At 29.5% G+C, this 11,800-nt stretch overlaps 1 protein-coding gene across 1 annotated transcript; it reads right to left on the bottom strand.

Annotated features, from left to right (window-relative positions):
• Nucleotides 1-1,734: 1,734 nt before the first annotated feature.
• LOC142615361 (putative WRKY transcription factor 12) lies at nucleotides 1,735-8,317 on the bottom strand. Its single transcript, XM_075788111.1, has 4 exons — nucleotides 7,848-8,317; nucleotides 7,564-7,637; nucleotides 6,953-7,114; nucleotides 1,735-2,124 (listed from the first exon to the last, which is right to left on the bottom strand). The coding sequence occupies exons 1-4, from the start codon at nucleotides 8,139-8,141 to the stop codon at nucleotides 1,962-1,964; spliced, it is 693 nt and encodes a 230-aa protein (XP_075644226.1). The 5' UTR covers nucleotides 8,142-8,317; the 3' UTR covers nucleotides 1,735-1,961.
• Between the last annotated feature and the right edge of the window lie 3,483 nt (nucleotides 8,318-11,800).

Genomic DNA, 11,800 nt, shown 5'->3' with positions numbered 1-11,800 from the left:
GGCCCGGTGGGCTAAACTAAAATAAGCTATATACTAACAACACTTTCAAGAGTTTCAAAATATCTCTAGATAATCCAACTTTGGAATCTGCTAAGAGAATATATATCAATACCTTGTCATGAAAATAGTCAAATAAAATGTTTCCCACTTTCCCTGCCTATTTATCAATCTCACACACACACACACAAAACAAAAACAAAAAAACAAAAAACAAAAAAAGAAGGAATAAAGATTATGCAAAGTACTTTGAAGATTTTTGTCACACTAATGCTAGGTCTTGGATACCTTTAATTTGCTGTCAGCCAAATGATAGACTTTCATATAATTTTCTAATTTTTCAACAAATTTTATGGACAGTTTGGGCAAACTTTTTCAAATATTCACTTCATCTCTATAATATCTAAAAGTTGAAGCTTAATTGTATATTAAAAAAAATAATTGAAGCTTAACACTTGTTGTTGATCCACTCTTTTTGAGCCACATTAGCATAGCATTTGGTCCAATTCGGTTCATTTGGTCTACTTCATTCTATTTAGTCCATTCAGTCCACTAAGGTCTATTTCGGTCCAATTATGTCCATCTGGTCTATTTTAGTCCAATTCAGTCCACTTGCTCTAATTGGTCCATTTTGGTCCATTCGGTCCATTTTGAGCTAATTAGGCTTTCAATTGATTCTTTCCATAGGTTTCCTTTTCAGTTTTGGACTCAAATTTTTTTTTTCTTAAATTTTAAGTTGAAAAGTAATAAATTTTATTCTATTTGGGCCAAATTCTTTAGTTTTGGGTTAAAAAATACAAATAAAATAGGTATTAGAAATTTGAGATATGGACACTAAAAAGTAAAAAAAATGATAAATATCCAAAAAATTTCTGTAAATATTAAATTTTAAATAATATCATTACACATATTTGAAAAAAAAAATACAATTCTAAACTTATATAATAATTAAACTTAATGTAAACATATTATATGTGTTCAATGGAATGAAGGTGTACATATATATTTTTTAACTCTTGGATATTTTCAAATTAGTCAACTAATTATGGAATATTAAAAAAATTCCTTTTGATAAGATCTTCTCCATTTATTTAAAACAATATTATAATTATATAATTTAAATACTTTTATTAAATTGTGTTTTTCATATATATATATCACTATTTTTATTGTTAAACGTAAAATATACTATATATTCTATTACATAAAACTTATAAAAATATAAAATACTTTTAAATAACACATATATTATTTAACATGAAAATTTTACATTATATTTTCATAAAATAATAATATTATATTTTCTCACACATCACCTAGCTTTACGATTGGTTTGTTATTAAATGGAGAGCGTGATAGTTGGACAATTAATAACTCTTTCTCTCTTTTTTTTTCCTAAATTAGATACGCACTAACTTGGATGTTAATATGCAATACGTATCTCTATATGAATAGTTTACTATTAAGGTAATCACTGTACATCTTTGGTGCGATAGTTACTCCACAAGTATAAGTGTTTATAGGATGTGGAGGGTAAGGGACAAGGTCAATCTCCAGGAGAGAGTTTCACACACATATATACTTAGATTAAATTAAAGTAGAATTTTTATCTTGTATAAAAAAGTTTACTACTATGACCGTTAGATTGCTTAGCATAAACTCATTTGGGTTGTTCTATGTAATATCCATGCTGGTTTCCATTTCATTCTAAAGAAGGGATTGAGCTTCATAGGTATATAGCATCACAAAGAAGAGCACTTTTTTCATATAAACATCAATCTAGCACTTTAGACTCTAGAGGCCTAATACTATCCCTGATCCTTTTTTTTTTCCAATCTACAATAGAGCTTTAAACCATAAATATATTAGTGAATCCCCAAAATCATATTGGCAAAATATCATCATCACAAGCTAATACATTATATTCATTACATCAACATCATGGTTCTCTGAGATTGAGCCATTTAGAAAGAGGTAAAGCATTCATGCTCAGATGAGTTTGAGTCATCACATGGAGAGTGGTTATGTCTACCTTCATATGTTGTTATCACCATTCGACAATCCTCTGATAATCGTTCAACCCTCTTCTTCACCCGACAGTTATTATGGGTACATCGGTAATAACTTCTGCGATTAGCCAAATTAACCAAAAAAATTACTTTCAATCTTGTCACTTTTGGAAGAAAAAAGCAAATATTTGAGAAGTATCGACTTGGTGCTATAGCACTTCAAATGATTCATGACAATCATGGTAAAAAATAAAAGAAAATGTATAAGTAATTCTATCATCTTCTCGTTTAGCATAAAAATATGAAGTTATTTTACATTTATATTATCTAGATCAAATATAATGAGAAGTTTTAGAAAATCCAAGATCCCCTTTATACAAACAATACAATCGTTAATTGAAATAATAATATAAGTTATTATATACTATATCTAAAGAAACAAAGAAAGCTGCTAGGGATATGCATCTTCATTTGGCTATGTATTTAGCTCAATCGAAATGAATATACATATACATATACATATACATATACATATATATATATATATATATATATATATATATATATATCAATGAGGCCTCTAATACGTGACCAAATTTATAGTAGGATTTATCTCAGGTAGTCCTCCAATGCTCCAACCTATACATTTGATATCTCAGTCTCATGCATGCATAGTTTTTCATTCTTATCTTAGGATTACTTAGAACTGTATAGCGCTTATCTTAAAACTGGTCACTTTCTAACATTCTTTTTCACTTCGTTTTAGTTTCTCAAATACTAGAAAGAAAATCTATTATATGTATCTCCCTTTCATTTCAAATAAATGTTCTAGTAAAAAAAAAACAAGAAGAAGAGATTCCAGCCTATACCAATGTTCAAAGTCTCATTTTTGTTTGTAATGTTGTCGAAGTTATAAATTTCTTAGACCTTAGTCTTGGTTATTCTTGACATTCTAGCAAAATATTTTTTAGGGTAAGCACCACAGTTCCCGACAATATACATCTCGAGTAATTAAGCTTGCATCATCGTCTATTCCGATGCAAAAAGATAGAGTTTACGTCAATTTTTTTTTACCATAGTTTGTTTTCATGTTAAATAGTTACAACTCTACCGTACATTTCTTTGCTGAATATTTAGTTGATACCCATATGCCTTTAGTACACTATTTCTTAACCAAAAAGAAAAATGTATGGCACTTCTTTACACTCTAAACCAATGCGTTAATCTTAAAGTAAGAAATAATTTCCATTATGAACCTACCTGAGAGGCTAGCTGAAACTGGCCATGTTGATTTTAAGTATTTATTACATATGATAGGAAGTTATCACGGAATAGTTACACTTTCAAAGTTTATTATTTCACTAATTCACTCATAATATTCATTTCACAAAACACAGGCACTTTTGAAGTCCTTATAAAGAAATTCAGTGAGATCATTACTTAGAAACTATTAACCCTCATTTGAACACCAGGTCAAGGTCTTTTTGTTCTGAACTTAGAAAAATAAATTCATACTAAACCTAAATCTACACCTTACTCCCCCCAATCCAAAAAACAAAAAAAAAATCTATAAATTTAGTATATTATCATTTTTTTTCTTCATGTTGGAAGAACTTTCCTTGTTTATAAGATTATTGCCATACATCGTTCAAGAGTCCAGCCTTCAGTATTTAGTGCATATTAAGCTTGGTCAATAACTTCCAACTTTCTTTAGATAGTATTTCATTCCTTTTTCTTTTCTTTTTTAATTAAATTTATTGAGGACTACATTGGCTAAATATTATAAAAAGAATTTTATTTCACAGGTATCGCTTTCCACATTAGATTTTTAAATTCTTGAACTCTTAAATTGAAAATAAGTTATCCTTACAGTTAGATCAATACCATGCACCTTCTAATCATGGAATTAATTGTCACTTTAACTACTTCTCTTGCATATCCAAGCTATCCTATGTTATGTTGCCTGTTTCTTCTTGTATAACTTTACAAGTTTTACCAGGGAATGTTGTTATTATGCTATCTCTTTATGAATGTTCATCCTAATTACTATTCTCCCGTTTGAAATTCTCATTGTTTCTCCTGTTTGAAGCTCTGTCTATCTAGGGATTCTCTGGTACATATTATATGGGAAGATTAGGCACAGAGTTTCATATGCATTTTTGAACCATGGATAGTTAGTAATTAGCTAATTTGCTAGGGCATGATTTTCTTTACTATTTAGAAGCAATTTTACTTTCGTGCTTTCAAAAAGATTACAAGTTTTGCTAGGTTCCACGAAGATAAGTCATACCTAAAACTCCAAGATAATTACTTCATATTTATTCAGAAAGCAAGAAGTAACCAAACAATAACATTTTCAAATTTCAAAGGCCTAGTTTGTCCCATTGAAAGCATAAACTCATTGTTCATCATTTTGAACTTTGCATTCCTTAATAATATTTCTATTATTGTCCATCATTTCAATTTGAGAAATTAAAAAGAAAGCTATTAAAATGCGCTTTACAAATCAATGGCATGATATCACCCTCTTTTAAAAATTATCATAACTTTTGAGTGAATTTTATAATATGTTCTTTGTATTAGAATCTCATCTCATTTCCCTTGTGTGAGTTTATTTTTCAAAAAAAAAAAAAAAAGATAAATTGATGACATGATATGATAAAATGTGTATATATATTGGAAAAGTTATTATATATGTTCCTCAAACTCCTATTCCTTTCACAAATACTTTTTTTTTTTATTTCAATTGAGCTAGTAACTCAGTGGTAATTTTAATGCAGATCATCATTAATCGTTATAGAAACTCATTATAAGACAGGGCCAACATTACAATTCTTCTACGCATTTTCTGACGGTTCAACTCTTCCTTTCCACAAAATTTCCAATTTAATTTACATGCTTAATAGTGTTGTCATTTTGTCAATATAGAAAAAATTATTATTTTTGAACTTTATTGAATGTTTTGAACCAATAATTACTCTTAACATCTCCATAGATTCAATCTCTATCATATTTATAAGGGGAAAAAATTCCAAGATTTAGGGTTTAATTGGTCACAAACAAGACCATGATCGAAACTGTTGCCACTAAGACCCCGGATATAAGGTTCAAATGGCCGAAAAGATCAGCAGAACGAAAAAATCAACAAAATCAGACAAAGCATGCACACAAAAGTATTCCAAGGTACATTTCCAAAAAATAAGCCATAAGTCTTAAGATTTGAAATCAATAGAGGTAAAATTCAATACCCTACATATACAATTTTAATACTTTCCATATCACGATTTAATATGGTACTACATGCACATGAGTATCCTTAAGTTTAATATGTTATTTAAACCATTAACCTAAGGCAAAACACAAGTGACAAAGTTCCTAACAGATGCTTTTTTTTTTTCTTTTTTTTTTTAAAGTTCCTAACAGATAAATAGAAAAGCAATATGATATGAAAGTGTGTCAGTTTTTTTTTTTTGAAACTAAGTGTGTGTGTCAGTTTTCAATCATTGAGTCAAATAAGAGATGAAATTCCATATACATACATATACATACATATATATATATATATATATATATATATATATATATATATAGATAGATATAGATGAGGGTACATTCGTCATGTAACATATCCACTGACCTATACATTACCTTGTTCCATGAAAACCACACAGTAGTTTTAGTCATCCTATCTTAGAAGAAATAGAATGATTGATATTATAAGATATATCTTTGTAAATAAGTTCTTGGTGATATATAAGAAATGGTTTTCAGGGTAGCTTTTTCCCAGTTAAATCTCTCCCCTCCCTTATATAGGTTGAACCAATGCCACACCAAAGATGCCATTAAGTTACACAAGGGCCAACATTTCAGATGCATATGAAATTGTTATATTGTGTTGCTTGTGTAAACAAATTCTAAGATGTAAAGTTATGCATCAACAAATTGAATACAACACTCCTCCATCCTATTCATGCTTGAACATGAGTAGGAGTCTGATGAACTAACTTGTTGATACTCTGAAAAATTATAAGTTTGCTTATTTAGCTAGGATTATATACCTAATCAATATCACCTATCTTCTATTTAATTATCTCTTGTTTTGTGATTCATTTTCTTAAAAGAATAAAAACCTCAATGTTTATTCAACACTGAGAGCAAATGACACCAGTCATTTTTTTATTGGGATTTATATTGTCGGTAGTCATTGATAGAATATGTACATACAATACATAAAAAACATCAGAGTATAGTCAATGCATCATATTTCAATTAGAGCAGATTTGGTTGGTGTGATAGAAATTATAGAATTTAATTAGGGTAGGTGAGATATTATCTCCATTTAGGTTTGAATATTGAATTAATTCATCGCTATCTTTTTTTGTATTTTAGACAACCTATATGTGTTTTATGTAATCCAAAAATAAAACCTCATTTCAAATACCTTAATGACTTCCTGTATTCAGAAAAAGGAAAAAAAGAAAAAAGTAGACATATATTGAACCTGCGTTAATGCTATTACCATAGTACCGAAGCAAATCTTACAAGCAAATGATGATTAATTCAATATAGACCATTCTCTACTTCAAATACAACCAAGTAGATTAAACTGATTGAAACAATTTTTAATGATTTGTATTTAATTTTCCAAATATTAGTTGAATATTCTAAGTTGTTTTCACTTTTCCATATCATATACTATCTAGAAAGAAGCATTCATTATATTGTTGTTATGGCGTTTACACGTTATCCACATTTTCTTGTAAGAAAGCATCTCTGTTTTGCTCATATGGCTCTTAAAATCTTGATATAATTCGAATGCATGTTAAGTGCAAAAGGCCAAAATATTAAACATGCTGCTAATTAACACAAAATAGCCTAATGATTTCTCATACATAAATGTATGTGAAAATTAAAACAGTGGAAATAAAGAAGGATGTATATATTACCTTGGATGAAGGCTATTCTTGACAACTTTCTGGCCATATTTCCTCCATTTGTAACCATCATCAAGGACATCAACATCACTTCTTGTTTGGAAACAGAACCTTGGCTCTCTAAGCTTCCTTCTCACCTTCACCTTGCTTTTATCTGAGGTTGAGCTCCTCCACCTGCCAAATTCCAAGCTCTCAAAATTGGCCATATATGCTTCTATATCTTTCTTTTAGTTTTTATTAGAGACAATATAACCAGAGAGAGAGAGGAGGAAGAATATATAAAGATAAAACCCACTGATGGACTTGAGGATTTGGATATCAATGTGTATCAAGACTTTTATGTGTAGTAGTACTTGCTCCCTCACATCCACGAGAGGAGAGAGAAAGAGAGAATATAATGACATGCTGCTCAGAAAGCATATTGCAAAGAACAGAAGCAATCTCTTCCATATATGGCTAGATCTCCTTAGATTCTGTGGAGAAGATCAATAATTTCCTCCAGTTCTCTTATACGTGCATGTTTGTTATTTGGGGATTGAAATATGAGAGAGAGAGAGAGAGAGAGAGAGAGAGATCTAATACCCATATAAAGAAAAAGAAAATGAACTTAGAGAGAAAGATACCATGAATTGTTGCCATCGCTAGCATTACCAGTACCGTTTTCATCATTGACAGCCTTGGGATCCATCGTTCCCACCTAAATTTTTCCATAAGAAAATTAGAGTACAAAAACATCAAGTACCAATTATTTATAAATAGATACCGCAAATGACAAAACACAAAAAGAAGCATAAAATAATCGAATCCCTCATTAAAAAACAATGCCAAAAAGCATGATATGAAATATAAAATTGTCAAGAATTAATTTTGCTTCACCCTTTTTCTTAAACAACACTCTAATAACCACCTGGTCGTTATTCCAAGAAGGTCTAGTCACAAGGTCGTTATGACTAAACCCCATGGTGGTGGGGTTAGTGTTTGATGTGCCACCAGTGGTGGCGGTGGTGGTGGTGTTTGTTGTGGCGCCACCGCCACTGAGCGGCTGAGACATCTGAGAAGATTGTGAGGGAGCTAAGAAGCTTAGGACCTGGTTATCTTCAAATTGTACAAACCCCATGTCGTGGATCGCTTGTGGAGTGGCTGAAAATGATACTTGCAGCTCGTAATTTGGAGCTCCTCTTTCTTCTTCCATTATTTTCATATACTACCAAGAGAAGCTTTTGCCTTTTTTTTCTTCCCCTTGTTGTAAATAGCTAGATTTGGTGCATGTTGTCCACACCCAACTGTTGGTATGTAGTAAAGGTGTCTTTTTGTGCTTCACAGTTCATACACGGTGTAGTTGTGTTGTGGTCAACTAGTAAACGCTAAATGGAATGTTTCTTGGAAATTATTCCATTCTATCTTCTTAAGGTTGTCTTGAGAGACTTCTCTCTCTCTCTCTCTCTCTCTCTCTCATGGGCAAGTACAGTACAAACGAGTAACGAGTTAATGCGTGGTGGTGTACTAGAAAGGAATTAGGATATAGACATTTTGAATTTTTAATGGAAGTGAAAATGTATGTTTTACGGCAAAAATATTCTATTTGACAATTTATTATTCCACGCTCACAACTTAGAGAATAAAATAAAGACTTGTGTATGCATTTGCATAAACTTTTATGTTTAAAGTTTTTGGTTTAATATGTGTTTGTTTAAGATTCTGACTCATTCAATATGTAGAGAGTTAATATGTCGGTATCTTTGGACATTTTGATAGAGTGATGTTAAAGTTACCATTACTACAAATTTTACTATATAATTCTTATAAACTAATTTTTTCAATTTTAAAACTCAAAATAAGAAAATAATTTAGATATTTATTTATTTAATATGAAACCAAATACATTCATTGTCAAACCAATTTACATATCAATTTGTAATACATTTGCAAAAAAATTAGTTCTAGCATAACTCTTTAACAAATATAACAAATTAAGTATATGCTAACACATTTAGAGCATGTCTGGTTTTGCTTTTGGAGTGGAAAACTCCTATAATAAGAAGATTAAAACTCTTTTAGTTAAAATTATCAAGCCTTTGGTAATTTCATCAAAGAGTTTTAAGGGTGTACCTAAAGCTAAAACAACGTCAGGGTTAATGCTGAAATTTGGAGTTTTCAGATCTTTACAAATCATTGTTCATTCTTTGTGAATCCAAAATTTTACTTCATTATGCATTGTAATTCGCTAAAAAGTCAAAACACTAAAGAGCATTTCAATTAAAGCTCTAATTCATAAAAGACTTACTACTAAGTGCCCATTTATCATTGATCTAAGAAGTAGATCTTTGCTTATAAAAATTTTGCGGTATAAATCTTAAACTGAAGACATCTTTAGTGTTATGAGTGTTCGGTAAATTATAATGAATAAAGCTTTAGAGTTTACAATTTATAAAGTATGAAAACTAATTTGAGCGTTTTTCTCAAAAACTCCAAATTTCAACTTTAACGTTAAAGTTGTTTTCAGCTTCAAGAACCCAAATTATTTAGCGAAATTTCCAAACATTTGTCAACTTCTCCTAAAAACGTTTTAGGCATTTAAATTACTTGAACACCCTTGAAAGCAGAACCAAATGGACCTAAAGCTCTCAGTTAAAGCTTTGCTTTCTACGATAATGCCAAAAGAGACTAAATATTTCATAATTTACATGCTTGAGACACCCCTTAATAAGAACCAATAATTAATAGATCATCTCTAGACTCAAACTAATTCACTTAAGAAAGTAAACCTGTAACTTTTGCAGTTGCACTAGACAAAACCCTTTTTAGAAAAAGTACATATATAACACATGCTTTTTTGATGAACTACTTTCATTTTGACCATTTTGCTTTTCTCATTCCTCTATACATCATAGGTAAAGGTTTATAGTAGTGAAAGACATATTTTTGTAATTGTATAGCAACACAGTTTTTTTATCTTTTCCATGAAAAATGTTTGTCAGATCCCATAAGAGCGTGTTTATCGTTAGGAATTCCACAAAGTCCACCTCTACCCATAAACGATATAATTCGATGGCATCATCATTGACTATATGGGTCTCAGGTGTTTCACAAGGTTCAAGGTTCACGGCCGCCCCAAGCCAAAAATGTAGCTTTTATCAAATTATAATTATATGGATGTGAACGGATTTGGCGTTTTACAATAATAATTTCAAACAAGGAATTTGAATGTAGGAAAAAAAATTAAGGGTATAGATTTAGAAAAAGAAAAAGAGAATTTAAGTAAAAGCTGAGGAGATTCAAATCTATACCTCTCCCAGACAATGAGAATAGAAATCCTATTAGTCTATGGATATTCAGTGTTGTTGTCTAATTCGTCCTATACACGCAGTAATTCAAATGTTGTCTGTGTATAGATTGCATGTTAATTTATGTTATCACCAAAAATGTCTACGTATTAATATATTATGGGGTTGATTAACGTATGCCCTAATTAATTATTTTAAGAAAATTTTTATAAGAAAATAAAAAAGTGATTAATTTTTTTTTAGAGTTTTTTCAAATTTTCTTTAAAAAATTTCTTAAAATTGATAACTAATTTATGCCATAAAAATACACATTAACTGAACTCAAATATTATATATAAAATATAGAATACCGACAAAATATACTACTATCAAATCTACTGGATTGGAGGCTAAAAGTAATATCTATCACCTCCCTCTAATAGCAAGTAGAAGATAGCTTCAATAATGAAGCACAAATATAGTAAGGAATACAGGGTCAAACTTCTAGATATAACTATTTTGAATAATTATCTATTATAATTTTTTATTTTATTATGGTGAAGTTTGCACACTATATATTTTATGTTTGTGTCAACATCTCAAGTGATAAATTTATATACATGTATTATCAAATACGAAATTAATATAGTTTTGTCGTATGGATCATTAATTTTTAAGATAATTTATTGTATTTTTAGGTAGAGCTCTATTCAAATTTGAAATGACTTACTAATTACTAAGATTATTTGATTATTTTAATAAAAAAATGTATTTCTTTCATATGCATTTTTTTATTTTATTTTTTTAATTTAAGTGAGGAGGCATTTTTATTTCTTTTATATGTATTTAGCTGATGTTGACATTTTGGGATTTATTATAAAATAAAATGGCACTCATAAGAATTCTTCCTTTTTTGGTTAATATTATGACGAGTAAAACAAGAATAAACTCACTTTAAAAAAATATATGAAAAATGTAAGAAAAATGTGAGAATTTAGTTCATATAACGTGTTCTATAGTTGGTTCCAGTTAACTTAACTGGTAAAGTTTCGGATGGTTAAATAAGAGATCTGAGGTTCAATTCTCGCTTAGATCAAAAACTAGTTGAAGTCTTGGTCTGATGATAAAGAATATCATCAAGAGCAAACTTCATATGTTCAAACTCTCTAAAAAAATATGTCTTATATATAAAAGGCCTTTTGGAAAACAGTTAAAGCTTCTTTTTTTAACTTCACATTGATTATTTATTTATTTATTTTGGTGGAACATTGATTATTTATAGAAGGCCTTTTAAGACATCAATATATATAAATGGTCACCCACAAAATTTATTTTTGCAATGGTAAAAAGGCTGAGACTTTGTGATGAAGATAACATGGTGACAACATTGTTAAAAGCCTAGTAGTTCAATTAGTACTTTAAAAAATAAAAATAAAAAAATTAACAGAGATGTCTAGGTTCAACTCCCCTCTCCTCAATTCTTATATCATTACTATTCATAAAAAAACCATAGTGACAAAATTTAACTTTACATTTTTATGACTCCAAATCAATGAAAAATGGGATATATCCAACAAAATATTGAGATCAGAAAAAC

The sequence above is a fragment of the Castanea sativa genome, chromosome 11 (genome assembly GCF_040712315.1).
Source record: "Castanea sativa cultivar Marrone di Chiusa Pesio chromosome 11, ASM4071231v1".
In the NCBI taxonomy this organism is placed as follows: Eukaryota; Viridiplantae; Streptophyta; class Magnoliopsida; order Fagales; family Fagaceae; genus Castanea; species Castanea sativa.
Note: the sequence above shows the minus strand (reverse complement) of the source record. Positions and strands in the feature narration are given on the sequence as shown.

Coding starts and splice junctions, on each gene's coding strand:
- LOC142615361 (XM_075788111.1), bottom strand. CDS start 8,141: ATGAAAATAATGGAAGAAGAAAGAGGAGCTCCAAATTACGAGCTGCAA. Junction 7,115..7,563: donor AGCGATGGCAACAATTCATG/GTATCTTTCTCT, acceptor GGAATTTGGCAG/GTGGAGGAGCTCAACCTCAG. Junction 2,125..6,952: donor AAGAATAGCCTTCATCCAAG/GTAATATATACA, acceptor GGCTAATCGCAG/AAGTTATTACCGATGTACCC.